The sequence below is a fragment of the Drosophila bipectinata genome, chromosome 4 (genome assembly GCF_030179905.1).
Source record: "Drosophila bipectinata strain 14024-0381.07 chromosome 4, DbipHiC1v2, whole genome shotgun sequence".
Lineage (NCBI taxonomy): Eukaryota > Metazoa > Arthropoda > Insecta > Diptera > Drosophilidae > Drosophila > Drosophila bipectinata.
This window is the reverse complement of record NC_091740.1, coordinates 3,478,192-3,500,015: the sequence shown is the minus strand read 5'-3', so window position 1 is coordinate 3,500,015 and position 21,824 is coordinate 3,478,192. Positions and strand designations below refer to the sequence as shown.

The following is a 21,824-nucleotide window of genomic DNA, read 5'->3' as shown; positions in this document are numbered from 1 at the left end:
TTAGGTGTAAGTTGTTATTATGTAGCCATGTAAGGATTTGTCCGTTGGCGAAATAAATAAATAAATAAATGCACTTCAGCTGAGCCATCCAAAAAAAAAAAAAAAAAAAAAACAAGAAAGCAAAGCTAACTTCGGGCGGAGCCGAAGTTTATATACCCTTGCAGCTATAACCGGATATATATCGCAAACATCGGATATAGTTGGCCGATCCTTATGATTACATCATAATAAAACCAATTAATTACAAAAAAAAATCTAAAAAAAAGTCCCAAGCTTCTATCTTCAAAAATTCGAAAGTTGATATTTCTACCAAATACCATTTCCGATCGTTCAGTTATATGTCAGCTATAAGATATAGTCAACCGATCGTTATGAGATTTGGTAGATCCAAGTGCCAGCTTTCTATCTTGAAAAACACGAAAGTTGGGTCATTTCCGATCGTTCAGTTATATGGCAGCTACAAGATATAGTCGGCCGATCCTTATGAAATTTGGCATGTCGTATTATTTTGCCAAAAATAGCTCTCACGTCAAATTTAAACTCTCTAACTCTAAAAACACCAAAGTTATACCATTTCCGATCAATCAGTTATATGGCAGCTATAGGATATAGTCGGCCGATCCCGGCCGTTCCGACTTATATACTGCGTGCAAAGAAAAGAAGGGTGTGTGCAAAGTTTCAAGACGATAGCTTTAAAACTGAGAGACTAGTTTGCGTAGAAACAGACAGACGGACAGACGGACATGCTCATATCAACTCAGGAGGTGATCCTGATCAAGAATATATATACTTTATAGGGTCGGAGATGTCTCCTTCACTGCGTTGCACACTTTTGGACAAAATTATAATACCCTCTGCAAGGGTATAAAGAACCAATAAAAATTGGTCAATATGTTAACAAAATCCAAAACGAAAATTGTAATCAGATGTAAAGGAAAACTTTTTGTAAAAATTTCAAAATGCAAAAATTATAATGAATTAACAATTTGTAAACATAGATGTAAATTGTGTAGCTGAAAAGTTGCTTTTGTCTGCCACCGGTTCTTGATACCAGTAACAATTTCGTTGCCGCAATCTGTACTTGAAACAAATTGAGCTCGGAGAAGTGAATACCACGAGTTTTCGTTGAGTACTGATTTTATTGTGGAATATGCAGGGTTTTTATATACAAGATCTTAAGAACTAATGTTTGTTTAGGTCAAATTATTATCTGCTTATAGTTTACTAGTTTGGACAGTTTAGGTTTATGACGCATGCAGGTCCTTATCATGCGTGCTGACAGATGGTGTGAGGTCGTAAATGCGCAGCGGTACCTGTTTGTATAGGATCATCTGTTGCCTATCTGCAATGCACGATTTTCTGCATGTCTTGAACTCGTACATCCTCCCGGCCGTTGAACGTAGTTTCAACAATCATCGATGTTAATGGTGAACGGCGGACTCGAAGTCGTATCGGTTTCCTCATTGCCACCGCTGGTACCTGGACTTGCTGAGGTCTCTTGTCTCCTTTGTACCATTTTCTTACCCAGTGAATGGTCAATATTATTATGATGAATGTTAAGCCAATGTACATTGCGATGTGGTGATGCTTGATCGTCTCAAGTCTATGTGGTAGTCTCAGTCTTCGGTTTGGTACAAGATCCCGTTGAAGATCCAGTAGTTTGGTATAACCAAATTTATTTGTTTTGCTGGATGTGGTGTTCTGTCTTTTAATCGTTGTATTGTTACCATCGATTTCTCCAAAACGGGCGTATGAGATGAGCGTCGATGTTTCTATACCAGTTTGACTGATTACTGTTATTAAAGAGTTGCGTATGGTGCATCCTGCTCTTGCTGTCAGTAGTCCCGTGTTGCGTAACCAGATATCTGATGTTCCATCGGTGCAAACAGCTGAGAGTTTTATTGGCGTCCTTGTCGCAAATATCCATTGATTCTTTTTATGCATCTCTTGCCAAATGAACGTTTTATTTGTGATTTCCAGATGGCATGACGTGTCTGTTTTATTGTGGAATAGTTGCATTTCGCAGCTCATTTCTGTAGAGAACATTGATTGCTTGCTGTGACAAATGAAATCATTTATCGATTTTGGATAACAATTTGCTATGTCTTCCGTCGTCATATCAACAAACTTATCTCGATAGTTGTTAATTGCAATGAATGGTGTTTTAATTTTGAACAGATGAAAACCATATACATTTGCAGCTGGAATCGGTGTTAATTTGTATATGTGTAATACCTCTGTCGATATCAATGGTACTGTTATTTTTATAATCACATGATTATCTACTATGGTACCTTCGGCTTGCATCATTTTGTATGCCATGAGTATGTTTTCTTGGCTAACAGGTAACATTTGATCAGGCTTCAAATGGTCCCGTATTTGATCACATTGCTCCTTTAGTTGTCGTGGTGATAATAGAAGTGGACTAATAGTGTTGTGGCGCACGTCTGTTAACACTTTGATGATTTCATTCTGCATTCGATGTAGATTCGTAGCGAGCAACGTAAGTTGTGATGTCAGTGTAATGTACCAGTGATAATTATCCTTTATTATTGCATTCATTTGACTTTCAATTAGGTTGAATCGTTTTGCGTATGCAATTTCATCTCGTTTCACTACGTTTATTGTTGAATCAACTAAGGACGTTTGGTTTTGTAATAACTCCAAGACATGATCTTCATTGTCCTGGACCTTCGATATTGTTTTCGACATGTCTTGTGCATATTGAGAATCTAATACACCAAATAGACTGCTTGCAATGTTTCCCACGATGTCCAATGGTGCTCGAACTTTCCGTGATTTGGCCAATAGCATATTTTCCATGATGAGTTCATTCTCTACTTGTTGGAAGTATTGGTACATTCCTTCACATGAGTGTGCATCATTAAGTGTAGCGCACATTTGACCAAGTTTTTTTGTTCCTTTTGAAAATGTAGCCATGTCACTCCAATATGGTTTGAGATCGAAGTAAGCCACTATGGTCCAGTCAGCCACTGCTAATTGGGTTGTCCCAATTTTCTCGAAAAATATTCCTGGTTTTGATCCAAACTGAGTTATTTGAATCGATTGGGCCCAGGCTAATGGTAATAATAAAAACATGACAATCATGACAGTGGTTATCGAAGCGTGATTTGGTCTTTTCCTCAGCTGGCGGTCTTCCACTGCTCTGTTTTCTTCTTCTACTTCATCTTCTTCAATTGGATGTTTGTCAGTGGGTTCTTCTTCATTAAAGAGTGGAGCAACATGTTGAATTTCACGTTTAAAGATCCCTTTGGTCGTTTTAACTTCAACCACTCGTGCAATGTTGTCCTTCCCGTAGAAGACTCGAACAATTCTTCCCATTGGCCATTGTAATACAGGAACATTGTCTTCCTTCATTATTACTAAAGTGCCTTCCTTTATGTTTGTTGAGGATCTTCTCCATTTTTGACGTTGCTGCAACTGTTGTAGATAATCCTGTGACCATTGTTTCCAGAACGCATGTTTCAGTTTTGAAACGGCCTGCCATCGATTACCTAACGTTTTTGGTTGCTGCGATGGTTCACAATCAGCTTGTGCAGTTAGCGGCTCTCCAATTAGGAAGTGTCCAGGCGTTAATGCTGTGACGTCATTTGGGTCATCGGACAGTGGTGTTAATGGTCGAGAGTTCAATATGGCCTCTATTTCGACTATAACTGTTTCAAGTTCTTCATAAGTAAGATCGGCTGTCGTCACATTTTTTAGTAATAAATGTTTTGCCGACTTTACTGCAGCTTCCCATAATCCTCCGAAGTGTGGTGCACGAGGTGGGATGAATTTAAACTGAACTCCCTTGTTGTTACACTCCTGGAGAATTTGTGTTTTCGCATTATCGGAGAATATAGCCTCCTGTAGCTCTTGCAACTTGTTTTTGGCTCCCACAAAATTTGTTGCATTGTCGCAGTGAAGAGTTTGGCATTTCCCTCGCCGAGCAATGAAACGACGAAGTGCTGCCAAGAATGCCTCTGTTGTGAGATCGCTAACCAGCTCCAGATGTACAGCTTTAGTCGTAAAACAGCAGAATATAGCAATGTAAGCTGTGCTAGGCTTCTTTCCTCTCACTTTGTAGTGAATTTTAAATGGTCCACAATAATCGACGCCAGAGTTGAAAAATGGTCGAGCTTGCGTTACCCTCAGTGGTGGCAGATTTCCCATGATCTGCTCCATTAATTTTGGTTTAGCTTTAGTGCACTTGACACAGGCTCTTACAGTGCTCCTAGCCATCGTTTTTCCTTTAAGGATCCAGAATTGCTGCCTTGATGCAGTCAATAAAGCTTGAGGTCCGCAATGCATGTTGTCCTTGTGTATTTGCACAAGAATCATCTTCCCAACAGAGTCGTTGTATGGCAAAAGTATCGGATGTTTGGAGTCGAATGATATATTTGCCGCCTCCAGTCGACCTCCTACACGCAAAATTCCATTCTGATCTAAGAATGGTGATAGTGAGTTGATTGAACTGCCTTTTAGTGTCTCCCTTTGCCGCTTGAGATGTTTGATGTCATCTTTGAAGTCGATTTTTTGAATATTGCGGAAGACAATTTTTCGGGCTGCCATTATTTCTTCAAACTCAATGGTGTGGCTTGTGTACTTCTTCTTACGTCGAAAGCGCATTATGTAAGCTATTATTCTGAGTAGCTTGTTAAATGAATTATTATGTTGTATTGTGTATATTATGTCCTCCTCTTTTATGATAGTCATCACGGATGATTGACTAACCTTTGGCGGATTCATAATTATTAGTTCCTCGTTGGTAGCAATAAACGGAGCGGGCCATGTGGATGATGAACCATGTAGGAACATAGGGCCGTAGAACCACATGGCATGTTCCGCGAATTTTGAAGCTGTCATTCCTCTGGAGAGGACATCTGCGGCATTGTGTTCTGATGCAACATGTCTCCACTGTTTGGGTAAGGATAGCTCATGTATTGTTGCAACTCTGGTGGCAACGAATTTGTCTCGAATGGATGTTGAGCAATTAATCCATGACAGTACAATCCGTGAATCAGACCAATAAAATGTGGATGCATTTTTCATGGCCAAGTCTTTCTTTACTTTAGAAGTCAACTGTGCTCCTAATACAGCAGCCTTAAGTTCCAGACGTGGTAACGTTATTGTATTTATTGGTGCTAAGTGAGATTTTGCACACAATAACTGGATCGTTCTTCGCTTGTCCTTATATGTTGCTCGGATGTATACAGCAGCTCCATATGCCTTCTCCGAGGCATCAACAAATGTGTGGATTTCTGCCGTCACAGGTGTTTTTCCTAAGTAGACGTGACGTGGTACCTTTATGGTGTTCAGAACCTTTAGCTCCTCCCTGTAGCGTTTCCATTCCTCCTGAAGATGAGCCGGCAGATCGTCTTTATATTCATAACCCTCCTTTGTGAGGTGTTGCATGAAAATTTTTGCTTTCATTACAACTGGGGAAAATAAACCAAGAGGATCAAATATCCTAAAGATTTCAGACACAACATCTCGTCTTGATATGTTGGCCTTTGTTGCTATCTCCGTTTTCCCACAAAGGTGATCTGTCGTTGGTGTCCAGGTGATTCCGAGGGTCTTAATCGTGTAGTCCTCATATGAAGTCTCCTCCAGTTGTACATTTGAAGTGATGTCTTCCCTCGGAACTCCTTGTAGAACTTGGAAATTGTTGGTACACCATTTTCTTAACTTGAATCCAGAATTTTGCAGAAGTTTGTTAAGCTGTTGTTGCCTCTGTAGAGCTTCTGGTATAGTTTCGGCTCCGGTTAAGCAATCGTCTACATAGAAGTCGTTTTCCAATGCGGCAGCACCATTAGGGTATTCCTTTCTGCCTTTTTGTGCTATGTGCTGCAAGCATTTTGTGGCTAAATACGGTGCAGCTTTTGTTCCATAGGTAACCGTTTTTAATCTGTAGTATCGCAAATCCTCAGATGGATTATTGCGCCAAACAATTGTTTGGAAATATTGGTCTTCGGGATTTATCCAGATTTGACGGTACATTTTCTCTATGTCCGCCGTGAAAACATATTTGTAAGTCCTAAATCGCAGCAAAATTGAAAATATAGAGTTTTGCACCGTAGGACCTTTGTGCAGTAAGTCGTTGAGCGATTTTCCTGATGACGTAACTGCAGATGCATCGAAAACCACTCTTAATTTGGTTGTTGTACTTTCAGGTTTGAGCACACAGTGATGTGGTATGAAGTACCGTGCTTTTTTAATTTCACTTGTGTGCATCTCCTTCATATGCCCAAGAGCTTCGTATTCTTTCATAAACTCCACATAACTTGCCTTAGTTTGTGGATCTCGCAATAGCCGTTTTTCCAAGGAAAGGAATCGTCGTGTTGCAAGATCACGACTCTCCCCCAGGGCTGAAGCATTATCCATGAATGGGAGCCTAACAATTGATTTCTTATCAATTGCAGTCTGAATGTGCTGGAGAAAGTGTCTTTCACATTGTTTCTCCAGTGGAGATAGGCATGGCGCATCAGTTGAGAATGAATCCAGTTCCCAAAATTTCGTGATTTGTTCGTCTACCTTATCTTCCTCGGTTAGAGCTGCACAGGTAGTTGATCTAGGTGAATTGTGTTTTAATTTTCCAGCCACAATCCATCCTAGTTTGGTTTTTTGTAATTTTGGCAGTCCTTTACCCAACGATAAATGCTTGTCCTGCATTATATCGTAATAGTGTTCTGCTCCCAAGAGTAGATCAATCCTTCCTGTTTTATCAAAATTGGGATCAGCCAATTCAATATGTTTTGGAAGTTTCCAACGATTAATATCAATTGACTGTCCTGGCTGATCTGCAACAATGTGAGGCAATACAATAGCCTCCAATCGAGAGTTGAAGTTGTTATGCTGTGATTTGAGCATAACATTAACTCGTGCCTTTGATGTTTGTATTCGTCCACCAATTCCATTTATTTGTAGCTCTGATTTTTTAACGTCGAGAGCTAATATGTTTAATGCTCTTTCAGAGATTACATTGACTTGAGAACCTGAGTCAAGTAATGCTCTGAATTCGGCCATTCGTCCATTATTGCCTTCAATAATAACTCGAGCAGTGGCTAAAAGTACATAATTGGTTTGTACTCCACTTGCTGATGCTGCTGTTTTAGAGTCAGGCTTTGATTCCAAATGTAGAAGGGTGTTATGCCTTTTATCGCATTTAAAACAATTTTTCTTCTGACATTCCTTTGCTGAATGATCGCGTTTGAAGCATTTTACGCATAGCTTGTTCCTTTGAGTCCAATTTAATCGTTCAGCTGTTGTTTTCTTCAAAAACTCGTTGCACTTATACATAATGTGATTGGGTTTGTTACAGAAATAGCATGTATATTCTGTACCAATCTGAGCGCATGTGCCTTTTTTGGTGTGATTTATCTTATCACTACCGGTAGCCTCCAATGTAAGGAACCGATGTTCCAAGAAGGTCAAAAACTGATCCAGTTTCTGCAGTTTCTTCAAGTCTACAATTGACTGTTCATATAACATATGAGTTTGACGATCTAATTTCCTTGTCAAACTACATAATAGTATTGGATCCCAATTTTCAGTTTGAATTCCAATGTTACAAAGCGCAGATAATGTTTCTTTAATATTATCATGCATTGCCTTTATGGATTTCGCATCATTTGTTATTGATGGTTGGTCCAATATTTTTTTTATTAACGCGTTACTTAGCACTCTTTTGTTGCTAAAACGCTCTTGTAGCATATTCCATGCTGTTGCATAGTTTCCTTCGGTTAAGGATAGATGGCGTATTAAACGCTCAGCCTCTCCAGTGATGCTAGTTTTTAAGTACCACATCTTTTGAATGATGGGTAATGATGCTTCATGAATCATTTTCTTGAAAATGTCATGAAATTGTTGCCATTTTAAATAGTCCCCATCAAATTTGGGAATTTCAACTTTCGGCAACGGCAATGAGGCATGCATTTGAGGTATGTTGGCAGGACGTGAGATGCTTTCTTCACATGTCATAGTTTGGACTGCTATGACGGCGTCTTCCGCTGCTAAATATCTCTGGTCGAGATATCCAAGTTTTGCAGGATCCTCAAATTTTTTATAAATTTCAATGTGGATAGTTGTTATCTTATCCCAATACTGATTTATGATTGGCATAAATCCTTGACGAGTTTCATTCGTCATTTTATTCATGATTCGTTCCAGACTAATCAGCAGAGCCCTTTGTTCCCGAATCATTGGCTCCAGTTCCGATTCTTCTTCACTGGAAGCAACCGATCCAGTATCCATTTGTACTGTGGATAATTGTTTGTTGAATTCTCCTTTGTAGGATACAACCAAATCTCTTATTTGATTGAAATAATTATTTTTAAAGTAACTGTGCTCAATTTTAGCACCTTCTGTTGTACTTTTTATAGTTAAATCATCTTTAAAAAATATTTCCCACAGCTTAACTAACTTCTCAATGCGTTTTTGGAAATAGTCAGGCTGTTGTTTTCGTTCAGGCGAATCCTTCTTGTAATTCCTTATTACGTTTTGGATCTCTTCGCCTGTTATCAATTGCCTGTCCAGCAATGCGTTGATATTTGATAATGCCATTTTTTTTTTTTTTAAATAATACCTGACCCGTTGGAGGTATTTTGATTTGTCGCTTTGACAGGTTGTGCCTCTACTCACAACCAAATAGGCGGTCAAGGTATTCTTTTAAATACTATGGCTATGGAGCTTGATTTTCTCCTGTTTTGTTGCTGCCAAGTTGACTATCCAGTGATGTCCAAGATCGCCAAGTTGATCAGTTGTTGGTATTTTTTTTTTTTTTGTAGTTTGGTCGCCCAGTTGACCAACTATACGAGTATGATTCTCCAAATGAATCCTGTGTCCAAAGTCGGGGGTCACCAAATGTAAATTGTGTAGCTGAAAAGTTGCTTTTGTCTGCCACCGGTTCTTGATACCAGTAACAATTTCGTTGCCGCAATCTGTACTTGAAACAAATTGAGCTCGGAGAAGTGAATACCACGAGTTTTCGTTGAGTACTGATTTTATTGTGGAATATGCAGGGTTTTTATATACAAGATCTTAAGAACTAATGTTTGTTTAGGTCAAATTATTATCTGCTTATAGTTTACTAGTTTGGACAGTTTAGGTTTATGACGCATGCAGGTCCTTATCATGCGTGCTGACAGATGGTGTGAGGTCGTAAATGCGCAGCGGTACCTGTTTGTATAGGATCATCTGTTGCCTATCTGCAATGCATGATTTTCTGCATGTCTTGAACTCGTACAATAGAAATATGATAGAAATAAGTAATTCTTCTTGCCTACCAAATTTATTAAAAAGTCGCCACTGGTGTAATTCTACTCAACAAATTCTCTGGCAACGTAGAAATAAATGGGACATCCACAAGTCTCAACGGAACCTTCGTTATGATCTTCAGCAATTCTACAATTAATATTGATGGACAGATCTTAACCAACAAAGACACGGTGCACTATCACCCGATGCCAGCCATTCTCCAAACAGTGATGACCATTCGAAAGATAGAAGAGAAGCTATCACTGGAATTGATCAAAGAGCTAAACATCAACAATACGAAAACCTTGGAACTCTTGAAAACCACATCGCATACAGCCGATTTTTTAATAGGTTCCATAATAATCACGGGACTTGCAGCAATAGCAATTCGCTTCTTGATTAAAAGGGTCAAAGTAAAGCACATCAACAAAGTAGCTTCCGGTAATAGGATCAATGACGAGCAACGAGCGTGGACACTCGATTTTAAAGGTGGAGGAGTTAACACAAAACGAATTCGCAACCGAATTGGCTACGCGCATCCGGCATTGCAGCAGCAAACAAAAGTTCAAGGGCAATTTCCCGGTCAATAGCTCCCAACAGGTGCTGACTGCAGCGTCTGATCCACTTCCCGCTGCAGCGAAGACAACGGCAAAGCTCCGACGTTGGCAGAGGCAGCGACAAAGCTTTTGGGTATAAATATGCCAATTTTTGTAAACATAATTTAGTTCCAATAAATTTCCAATAAATACGGACCAAGTGTCCAACAAAATTATATTCTTTTAAAAATAATAAACGCAAGTGTTTAACTTATACAAATCGCTTACATCATATCTTGCGGTAATTTTCTTTCCGTGTTTAAATAAACACATATTATAATATTATTTACATGCAAGGTCACTACTTAACGTACTAAATCATTATTAATGACTTCATATACGTTGGGCTCTGAAGCTTTTTCTTTAGATTGCTTATGCAATTCTTTTTTTTCTTTTCCTGCGCAGGGTTTTGACTACTTTGGTTTCTAGTAGTGACTTTTAGAATATTTAATTGTATGTTTTTCAAGTCTGTGATTGTTATTTTAGAGAGCGCATCGGCTACATAATTATCTTTACCCTTTAGATACTGTACCGTAAAATTATATTCCTCTAATTCAAGTCTCATTCCTGTTAGTTTGGAACTGGGATTTACCACTGAAAATAAGTAGATAAGTGCTCTGTGGTCTGTTTTGACAGTGAAATGTCTACCATAAATATATGGTCGGAGCAACCTATGACTATTAAGTCATCCATATAAAGAAATGCTTGCGAAGGTTCTAATCCAGAGAATGCTATAGTCATCATTCTCTGAGTTATTATTTTTTAATACTATAATTTTTATGAAAAAACTAAGCCGAATGGTAATCGGGCGCTATTTTTAAACCGAATGGTAAACGCGTGAAGCGATATGACAAACAAACCAACAAACAAACAAACCATTGTTTGTTGAAAAATGAAATTGGTGAAATTTGGTGAAATTTTTCGATTTGGACTCTGTATAAAGTTGATCCAATTATTTTGGATTTAATTTATTCTACAGCCAAAACTTTGAATGTATCTTCCGTTGGGTTAATTAACCTCAAAGCTGTTATGAATCTTTGAAGGTGTAACATTTGCCCGTTAAATTCTGGGATGGAATTTGATATTTCTCTAATGTATGCCCTTTGTGCCATTGTCTCATCAGCCATTGTGGTTGGTTTTACTTCTACAATGCTGTTGTCTAAATCGGAGTCGGTCAAGTCCTGGTCTGACAGAATCGTTGATTCTGTATTTATTGTGTTAGTATTTTGGGTATTTTTTTATAAGCTAATATTATTATTATTATTATATGGCATTGACAACCCTTTTATCGGGTCTCGGCCTGAAGCGCAATGTGCCTCCACGCGACTCTGTCCTGAGCGCGCCTTCGCCAGTTGGTAACACCAAGTGTGGACAGGGTTTCCATCACCTGGTCTTGCCATCGCGTTCGGGGTCGTCCTCTCCTTCGTGTCCCAACAATCACCGCATCAAACACCTTACGAGCCGGAGCGTCTTCATCCATACGGCAACGTGGCCGTCTGGCTACGTCAACATCACCGTACAGCTCATACAGCTCGTGGTTGTATCTGATGCGATAAACATCGTCCACGCAGATTGGGCCAAAGATTTTACGAAGAATTTTCCTCTCGAACACTCCAAGAGCAGCTCCATCTGACTGCGTCACTGTCCAGCACTCCGCACCATATGGGAGTACTGAAAGAATGAGCGTCTTGTAGAGTGTGATTTTTGTGCGTCGAGAGAGAGCTCTACTATTGAACTGCCTACTGAGCCCAAAGTAACACCTGTTGGCAAGTGTTATTCTCCGCTTAATCTCCAGACTGACATCATTTGTGCTTGTTATAGTAGTGCCTAGGTAGATAAACTCCTTGACGAACAAAAGCTATAGTTTTCTGCAGTCAGCTGAGAATCAAGACGCCGCGATTCTCTGCTAGAGCACACCATAAACTTTGTTTTCTCCATATTCACTGCTAGTCCGACTTTTGCTGATTCCTTTTCAATAGCCCCGAAGGCTCTTGTGACATCACGCTTGGTGCGGCCAATGATATCAATATCATCAGCGTAACCAAAGAGCTGGACACATCTGTTGGTTAATATCGTGCCCGACTGATGTACACCAGCCTTTCTTATAATACTCTCCCTTAAAATATTGAAGAGTATGCAAGACAGCGAGTCACCTTGTCTGAGGCCACACTTGGTAATAAAGGTTTCGGATTGGCCACTTCCTACCTTGACAGAGCTGATGGTGTTGCTCAATGTCATTCTGCAAAGTCTAGTCAGCTTTGCTGGTATACCAAGCTCAGACTATCAAATGCTGGTATACCGGGGGCTATCAAATGCGGCTTTGTAGTCGACGAAGAGATGGTACGTTTCGATCAGGTTTTCGTAAGATTTCTCCAGGATTTGGACCAAGGTGAATTTCTGGTCAACAGTGGACTTGCCAGGCCTGAAACCGCACTGATAAGGTCCAATCAGTGCTTCAGCATGGGGTTTCAGTCTTTCACACAATAGGCTTTTTAGGACTTTGTATGCAACTGGAAGAAGACTAATTCCGCGGTAGTTGGTGCGCACCGTAGCATCACCCTTCTTCAGGATGAGACAGATCATGCTGTGGTTCCAATCTTCGGGCATGCTCTCCATGAGCCATATCTTACTGATTAGTTGGTGCATGCACCCTACCAGCATATCACCAGCCGCCTTAAACAATTCTGCCGGCAGGCCGTCAGCACCTGCAGACTTGTTGTTTTTAAGCCGTTGGATTGCATCCTTGACTTCGATATGACTTGGGATTGGCACTTCAATATCAGTGCCATAGATTGGGGTTCGTGGATCATAGTAGGGATGTCAGAAATATATCAAAATATCGATATATCGATATGTTTTCTCTTAAAAAAATATTATTATCGTGATATTTTTTGGGCAAAAATAGTCGATAATAATATTTTTGAGTTGGTGTTCTCCGATATTTGTTGCGAAAGAAAGGAAATGCAGGTTTACTTGAGTATGCCATTTTGTAGTTGGGAGACAAATCCGTTGGAATTCTGGAACTCACAAATTTCAACGATGCCGATGCTAGCGAAGGTTGCTTTAAGTTTTCTTATCACGCCTGGAAGTTCGGTTCCATCTGAACGGTTGGCTTCTGCCATTAAATGTATTGTCTGTGACTCCCGTAGTCGAATGACAGACCAGCATATAACCGAAAGAGTTTTTTTTAAATCATTGAAGAAAGATTTATTTTGTAATTAAGAGTAATTAAGAGCATTAAATAAGAGAATTAAGTAATTAGAATTATTAAGTACATATTCCATGAATTCCATGAAACTTTTTTTTTTTGTATTAAGTTTTTTTTATAAATAAATTTGAATACAATGTCCTTAATAATTTTGTTATTTTTTATTTCAAAGAACTTAAATAAAAGTTGCTTGAGAGTGGGTATAAATATTTGTTGTTTTTTCAATTCACTTTTTAAATAAAAAAATATGTCTTATTTGCAGTTCATGGCGGATGAAAACACATATTAAAACCTTTTTTTAAATTTAAAAATAACCTTTTTTCAAATTTAGCTGACTATAAAAAATATCGAAAATACTCGATATATCGATTTTTTTGGGTGATATTTCTGAATATTATCGATTGATATTTTTTTCACAGCAAATATCATCAATACGATATTTTTTCAAAAACCAACAACCCTAGATCATAGTCTTCAGAGTCTGCGCTTGAGCCAGATAACAAACTCGAGAAGTGATCCCTCCATAACCTCAGTACGACCTCTGTTTCTGTGACAAGATTTCCATCATTGTCCCTGCACGCCACTGTACCAGTCTTAAATCCTTGGGTCAGATGCTTGACCCTCTGGTAGAAGTTACGTGCTTCATTTCTGCATCTGCTGCTCTCTGTGCTCTCACACTCTCGCCTTTCCTGCTCTTTCTTCTTGCGTCTGAAAAGGCGTTTTTTGTCTCTTCTTTTCGACCTGTAGACATCCCCAATCGCTCGTGTCGCCCCAGCCTGCAGTGTTCTTCCGTAGGCGGCATCCTTTGCAGCTGTTGCGTCATGACACTCCTGATCGTACCATGGATTCCTTGATAGAGGACGCTGGAATTCAAGCACTTCTTCTGCCGAAGCTCGCAGGGAGTGAGATATGAGCGCCCACATATCGCTTATGTTTTCAGGTATTGAAGGTGCTCGGCTTAATAGCCCCGAGACGTGAGTGGAGAATGCATTCTTCGCCTGTTGTGATTGCAGCTTTCCGATGTCCAGCCTTCTTAACGCACTTCGACGTGCAATCTTCGCCACCGTGTGCGAATCTTAGCTGCAACAAGATAATGGGACGGAGTCGATGTTGGGACCCCGACAGGATCGCACGTCGAGTATATTAGATGCGTGCCTTGCATCGATCACAACATGATCGATCTGATTTCTGGTCAGTCGATCGGGAGAGAGCCAAGTTGCTTTATGGATGTCCAAATGACGGAATCCAGTACTACGAACGACCACATTATGCGCAGCTGCAAAGCCTATTAATCTGAGACCATTGCTCGAGGTGGTCTCATGTAGACTAAATCCAAGATGTGGTAGCAACATAGATGTCTTCTCGTCCTACCTTGGCATTAAAATCCCCGAGGAGAATTTTAATGTCATGGGAAGGACAGCGGCCATAAGCTCGGTCGAGCTCCGCATAGAAAGCGTCCTTGGTGGCATCATCCTTTTCCTCCGTTGGGGCATGTGCGCATATCAGGCTGATGTTAAAGAATTTGGCAGTAATTCGGATCGTTGCAGTTCTCTCGTTTGTTGGCCGAAAGTGAGAGACTCGGCGTCGCAGCCTGGCACCTACAACGAAACCACAACCAAATTCATGCCGTTCTGGATGGAAGCTGTAGTAAATGTCACAGTTCCTCTTCTTTATGCAGCCTTGTCCTATCCATCGCATTTCCTGGATAGCAGTGATGTCATCCCTACATTTGTTGAGGGTATCTGCTAGTTGTTGAGCAGCACCAGGTCGGTACAATGTTCCTACGTTCCAGGTGCATACTCTCAAATCATTGTCCTTTTTACGCTTGCTATGGTCGTCAACGTTAGATCGGTTCCTTTCCGAGGCTTCTCTTGCTTCCTTCACTGAAATTGTGTTTTACATGAGTGGATTTCAAGTCCTACGCCACAACCTAGTTTATAGAGTTAGGACTCTCGTCGCGCGCTTTAGTTTGCCACACAACGGCTGTCGAGCGACAATCCAGGGAGAACCACGTGGAGGTAGTGCGTCGGCTTGAAGAAAGCAGTGACAGGAATCATGCTGACATTTCACAAGTTGAATGCAATCAGACACTTTGACCTGTATGCTTTCCCCCATTCTCCCCAAGCTAATATGTAGTTTTTTTATATTAATCATGTGGTTTAATTTGTTATTTATCTGCCATTTAGTTTGGCTCATTTAGTTCAAAATTCTTAGGAATTTGAGTTAAAAAGTTCCTTATTTGGCAACTTATTAAATTATTATTAAATTACATTTTTGTTTCTTTTTTATACCCTTGTAGAGGCTATTATAATTTTGTCCAAAAGTGTGCAACGCAGTGAAGGAAACATCTCCGACCCTATAAGGTATATATATTCCTTGATCAGGATCACCTCAGGATCATATGAGCATGTCCGTCTGATAACTGATTGATCGGAAGTGGTAAAACTTTGATGTTTCTAAAGTTAGAGAGTTCCAATTTTACAAGAGAGCTATTTTTCAGAATAATACTACATGCCAAATTTCATAAGGATCGGCCGAACATATTTTATGGCTGCCATATAACTGAACGATCGGAAATGGCCCAAGTTTCGTGTTTTTGAAGATAGAAAGCTGGAACTATTCTATTTTTGGTCAGTTGATCCAACCTACCAAATTTCATACCGATCGGTCGACTATATCTGATAACTGCCATATAACTCAACGATCGGAAATGGTATTTGGTATTTGGTAAAAATACCAACATAGGTATTTTTGAAGATAGAAGCATGGGACTTTTTTTTAGATTTTGTATTGTGATAAATTTGTTTTATTATGATATTTTCAAAAGGATCGGCTAACTGTATTCGAGCTTTGCGGTATATATATGCGGTTTTAACTTCAAGGGTATTTAAACTTCGGTTCGGCCCGAAGTTAGCTTTTCTTTCTTGTTTTTCTATTTTTTTTTTACATAAAAACCTGCCTAGTTTTTTTTATGGTTTTCAGGCCACACGCTAATTGGGCAGCATTAATGTTGCTCAATTGTACATTCATTTTTTATACTACATAAAAAAAATATGCATCGTAGTGCAATATAAAAAAAAATTATGCAACGCAGTGCATGGATAAAACAAAAAAAAACAAGAAAGGAAAGCTAACTTCGGGCGGAGCCGAAGTTGATATACCCTTGCAGTTAAAACCGGATATATATCGCAAACATCGGATTTAGTTGGCCGATCCTTATGAAATTTGGTAGGTTGGATGAACTGATCAAAAATAGAATCTGTACCAAGTTCCAGCTTTCTATCTTCAAAAACACAAAATTTGGGTCAATTCCGATCTTTCAGTTATATGACAGCTATAGGATATAGTCGGCCGATCCTTATGAAATTTGGCACGTCGTATTGTTTTGCCAAAAATAGCACTCATGTCAAATTTGAACTCTCTAAATCTAAAAACACGAAAGTTATACCATTTCCGATCAATCAGTTATATGGCAGCTATAGGATATAGTCGGCCGATCCGGGTCGTTCCGACTTATATACTGTGTGCAAAGAAAAGAAGGGTGTATGCAAAGTTTCAAGACGATAGCTTTAAAACTGAGAGACTAGTTCGCGTAGAAACAGACAGACAGACGGACAGACAGACGGACAGACGGACAGACGGACATGCTCATATCAACTCAGGAGGTGATCCTGATCAAGAATATATATACTTAATAGGGTCGGAGATGTCTCCTTCACTGCGTTGCACACTTTTGGACAAAATTATAATACCCTCTACAAGGGTATAAAAAAGAAACAAAAATGTAATTTAATAATAATTTAATAAGTTGCCAAATAAGGAACTTTTTAACTCAAATTCCTAAGAATTTTGAACTAAATGAGCCAAACTAAATGGCAGATAAATAACAAATTAAACCACATGATTAATATAAAAAACTACATATTAGCTTGGGGAGAATGGGGGAAAGCATACAGGTCAAAGTGTCTGATTGCATTCAACTTGTGAAATGTCAGCATGATTCCTGTCACTGCTTTCTTCAAGCCGACGCACTACCTCCACGTGGTTCTCCCTGGATTGTCGCTCGACAGCCGTTGTGTGGCAAACTAAAGCGCGCGACGAGAGTCCTAACTCTATAAACTAGGTTGTGGCGTAGGACTTGAAATCCACTCATGTAAAACACAATTTCAGTGAAGGAAGCAAGAGAAGCCTCGGAAAGGAACCGATCTAACGTTGACGACCATAGCAAGCGTAAAAAGGACAATGATTTGAGAGTATGCACCTGGAACGTAGGAACATTGTACCGACCTGGTGCTGCTCAACAACTAGCAGATACCCTCAACAAATGTAGGGATGACATCACTGCTATCCAGGAAATGCGATGGATAGGACAAGGCTGCATAAAGAAGAGGAACTGGATAGGACAAGGCTGCATAAAGAAGAGGAACTGTGACATTTACTACAGCTTCCATCCAGAACGGCATGAATTTGGTTGTGGTTTCGTTGTAGGTGCCAAGCTGCGACGCCGAGTCTCTCACTTTCGGCCAACAAACGAGAGAACTGCAACGATCCGAATTACTGCCAAATTCTTTAACATCAGCCTGATATGCGCACATGCCCCAACGGAGGAAAAGGATGATGCCACCAAGGACGCTTTCTATGCGGAGCTCGACCGAGCTTATGGCCGCTGTCCTTCCCATGACATTAAAATTCTCCTCGGGGATTTTAATGCCAAGGTAGGACGAGAAGACATCTATGTTGTTACCACATCTTGGATTTAGTCTACATGAGACCACCTCGAGCAATGGTCTCAGATTAATAGGCTTTGCAGCTGCGCATAATGTGGTCGTTCGTAGTACTGGATTCCGTCATTTGGACATCCATAAAGCAACTTGGCTCTCTCCCGATCGACTGACCAGAAATCAGATCGATCATGTTGTGATCGATGCAAGGCACGCATCTAATATACTCGACGTGCGATCCTGTCGGGGTCCCAACATCGACTCCGTCCCATTATCTTGTTGCAGCTAAGATTCGCACACGGTGGCGAAGATTGCACGTCGAAGTGCGTTAAGAAGGCTGGACATCGGAAAGCTGCAATCACAACAGGCGAAGAATGCATTCTCCACTCACGTCTCGGGGCTATTAAGCCGAGCACCTTCAATACCTGAAGACATAAGCGATATGTGGGCGCTCATATCTCACTCCCTGCGAGCTTCGGCAGAAGAAGTGCTTGAATTCCAGCGTCCTCTATCAAGGAATCCATGGTACGATCAGGAGTGTCATGACGCAACAGCTGCAAAGGATGCCGCCTACGGAAGAACACTGCAGGCTGGGGCGACACGAGCGATTGGGGATGTCTACAGGTCGAAAAGAAGAGACGAAAAACGCCTTTTCAGACGCAAGAAGAAAGAGCAGGAAAGGCGAGAGTGTGAGAGCACAGAGAGCAGCAGATGCAGAAATGAAGCACGTAACTTCTACCAGAGGGTCAAGCATCTGACCCAAGGATTTAAGACTGGTACAGTGGCGTGCAGGGACAATGATGGAAATCTTGTCACAGAAACAGAGGTCGTACTGAGGTTATGGAGGGATCACTTCTCGAGTTTGTTATCTGGCTCAAGCGCAGACTCTGAAGACTATGATCCACGAACCCCAATCTATGGCACTGATATTGAAGTGCCAATCCCAAGTCATATCGAAGTCAAGGATGCAATCCAACGGCTTAAAAACAACAAGTCTGCAGGTGCTGACGGCCTGCCGGCAGAATTGTTTAAGGCGGCTGGTGATATGCTGGTAGGGTGCATGCACCAACTAATCAGTAAGATATGGCTCATGGAGAGCATGCCCGAAGATTGGAACCACAGCATGATCTGTCTCATCCTGAAGAAGGGTGATGCTACGGTGCGCACCAACTACCGCGGAATTAGTCTTCTTCCAGTTGCATACAAAGTCCTAAAAAGCCTATTGTGTGAAAGACTGAAACCCCATGCTGAAGCACTGATTGGACCTTATCAGTGCGGTTTCAGGCCTGGCAAGTCCACTGTTGACCAGAAATTCACCTTGGTCCAAATCCTGGAGAAATCTTACGAAAACCTGATCGAAACGTACCATCTCTTCGTCGACTACAAAGCCGCATTTGATAGCCCCCGGTATACCAGCATTTGATAGTCTGAGCTTGGTATACCAGCAAAGCTGACTAGACTTTGCAGAATGACATTGAGCAACACCATCAGCTCTGTCAAGGTAGGAAGTGGCCAATCCGAAACCTTTATTACCAAGTGTGGCCTCAGACAAGGTGAGTCGCTGTCTTGTATACTCTTCAATATTTTAAGGGAGAGTATTATAAGAAAGGCTGGTGTACATCGGTCGGGCACGATATTAACCAACAGATGTGTCCAGCTCTTTGGTTACGCTGATGATATTGATATCATTGGCCGCACCAAGCGTGATGTCACAGGAGCCTTCGGGGCTATTGAAAAGGAATCAGCAAAAGTCGGACTAGCAGTGAATATGGAGAAAACAAAGTTTATGGTGTGCTCTAGCAGAGAATCGCGGCGTCTTGATTCTCAGCTGACTGCAGAAAACTATAGCTTTTGTCCGTCAAGGAGTTTATCTACCTAGGCACTACTATAACAAGCACAAATGATGTCAGTCTGGAGATTAAGCGGAGAATAACACTTGCCAACAGGTGTTACTTTGGGCTCAGTAGGCAGTTCAATAGTAGAGCTCTCTCTCGACGCACAAAAATCATACTCTACAAGACGCTCATTCTTTCAGTACTCCTATATGGTGCGGAGTGCTGGACAGTGACGCAGTCAGATGGAGCTGCTCTTGGAGTGTTCGAGAGGAAAATTCTTCGTAAAATCTTTGGCCCAATCTGCGTGGACGATGTTTATCGCATCAGATACAACCACGAGCTGTATGAGCTGTACGGTGATGTTGACGTAGCCAGACGGCCACGTTGCCGTATGGATGAAGACGCTCCGGCTCGTAAGGTGTTTGATGCGGTGATTGTTGGGACACGAAGGAGAGGACGACCCCGAACGCGATGGCAAGACCAGGTGATGGAAACCCTGTCCACACTTGGTGTTACCAACTGGCGAAGGCGCGCTCAGGACAGAGTCGCGTGGAGGCACATTGCGCTTCAGGCCGAGACCCGATAAAAGGGTTGTCATGGCCATATAATAATAATAATAATATTAGCTTATAAAAAAATACCCAAAATACTAACACAATAAATACAGAATCAACGATTCTGTCAGACCAGGACTTGACCGACTCCGATTTAGACAACAGCATTGTAGAAGTAAAACCAACCACAATGGCTGATGAGACAATGGCACAAAGGGCATACATTAGAGAAATATCAAATTCCATCCCAGAATTTAACGGGCAAATGTTACACCTTTAAAGATTCATGACAGCTTTGAGGTTAATTAACCCAACGGAAGATACATTCAAAGTTTTGGCTGTAGAATAAATTAAATCCAAAATAATTGGATCAACTTTATACAGAGTCCAAATCGAAAAATTTCACCAAATTTCACCAATTTCATTTTTTAACAAACAATGGTTTGTTTGTTGGTTTGTTTGTCATATCGCTTCACGCGTTTACCATTCGGTTTAAAAATAGCGCCCGATTACCATTCGGTTTAGTTTTTTCATAAAAATTATAGTATTAAAAAATAATAACTCAGAGAATGATGACTATAGCATTCTCTGGATTAGAACCTTCGCAAGCATTTCTTTATATGGATGACTTAATAGTCATAGGTTGCTCCGACCATATATTTATGGTAGACATTTCACTGTCAAAACAGACCACAGAGCACTTATCTACTTATTTTCAGTGGTAAATCCCAGTTCCAAACTAGCAGGAATGAGACTTGAATTAGAGGAATATAATTTTACGGTACAGTATCTAAAGGGTAAAGATAATTATGTAGCCGATGCGCTCTCTAAAATAACAATCACAGACTTGAAAAACATACAATTAAATATTCTAAAAGTCACTACTAGAAACCAAAGTAGTCAAAACCCTGCGCAGGAAAAGAAAAAAAAGAATTGCATAAGCAATCTAAAGAAAAAGCTTCAGAGCCCAACGTATATGAAGTCATTAATAATGATTTAGTACGTTAAGTAGTGACCTTGCATGTAAATAATATTATAATATGTGTTTATTTAAACACGGAAAGAAAATTACCGCAAGATATGATGTAAGCGATTTGTATAAGTTAAACACTTGCGTTTATTATTTTTAAAAGAATATAATTTTGTTGGACACTTGGTCTGTATTTATTGGAAATTTATTGGAACTAAATTATGTTTACAAAAATTGGCATATTTATACCCAAAAGCTTTGTCGCTGCCTCTGCCAACGTCGGAGCTTTGCCGTTGTCTTCGCTGCAGCGGGAAGTGGATCAGACGCTGCAGTCAGCACCTTTTGGAAGCTATTGACCGGGAAATTGCCCTTGAACTTTTGTTTGCTGCTGCAATGCCGGATGCGCGTAGCCAACTTCGGTTGCGAATTCGTTTTGTGTTAACTCCTCCACCTTTAAAATCGAGTGTCCACGCTCGTTGCTCGTCATTGATCTTATTACCGGAAGCTACTTTGTTGATGTGCTTTACTTTGACCCTTTTAATCAAGAAGCGAATTGCTATTGCTGCAAGTCCCGTGATTATTATGGAACCTATTAAAAAATCGGCTGTATGCGATGTGGTTTTCAAGAGTTCCAAGGTTTTCGTATTGTTGATGTTTAGCTCTTTGATCAATTCCAGTGATAGCT

General features: G+C 40.4%; 3 protein-coding genes across 3 annotated transcripts; 1 reads left to right on the top strand and 2 right to left on the bottom strand.

Moving 5' to 3' along the window:
- Positions 1-1,254: 1,254 nt before the first annotated feature.
- On the bottom strand, positions 1,255-8,566 carry LOC122322178 (uncharacterized). Its single transcript, XM_043213650.2, has one exon. It carries the CDS (start codon positions 8,560-8,562, stop codon positions 1,339-1,341), a length of 7,224 nt encoding a protein of 2,407 aa, XP_043069585.2. The 5' UTR covers positions 8,563-8,566; the 3' UTR covers positions 1,255-1,338.
- A 2,570-nt stretch (positions 8,567-11,136) lies between these two features.
- Positions 11,137-12,089, bottom strand: LOC122322177 (uncharacterized). The gene is made up of 2 exons (XM_043213649.1): positions 11,705-12,089; positions 11,137-11,522 (listed from the first exon to the last, which is right to left on the bottom strand). The coding sequence occupies exons 1-2, from the start codon at positions 12,087-12,089 to the stop codon at positions 11,137-11,139; spliced, it is 771 nt and encodes a 256-aa protein (XP_043069584.1).
- Positions 12,090-19,248: 7,159 nt separating this feature from the next.
- LOC138926842 (uncharacterized) lies at positions 19,249-20,201 on the top strand. Its single transcript, XM_070282410.1, has 2 exons — positions 19,249-19,333; positions 19,816-20,201. The coding sequence occupies exons 1-2, from the start codon at positions 19,249-19,251 to the stop codon at positions 20,199-20,201; spliced, it is 471 nt and encodes a 156-aa protein (XP_070138511.1).
- Positions 20,202-21,824: the final 1,623 nt, after the last annotated feature.

Excerpts from the sequence above, each read along its gene's own strand:
- LOC138926842 (XM_070282410.1), top strand. The coding sequence starts at position 19,249 with ATGACATTGAGCAACACCATCAGCTCTGTCAAGGTAGGAAGTGGCCAA. Across the intron at positions 19,334-19,815 it reads CAAGTGTGGCCTCAGACAAG|TACTCCTATATGGTGCGGAG; the intron begins GTGAGTCGCTGT and ends TCATTCTTTCAG.
- LOC122322178 (XM_043213650.2), bottom strand. The coding sequence starts at position 8,562 with ATGGCATTATCAAATATCAACGCATTGCTGGACAGGCAATTGATAACA.
- LOC122322177 (XM_043213649.1), bottom strand. The coding sequence starts at position 12,089 with ATGACATTGAGCAACACCATCAGCTCTGTCAAGGTAGGAAGTGGCCAA. Across the intron at positions 11,523-11,704 it reads TGCAGAAAACTATAGCTTTT|TACTCCCATATGGTGCGGAG; the intron begins GTTCGTCAAGGA and ends TCATTCTTTCAG.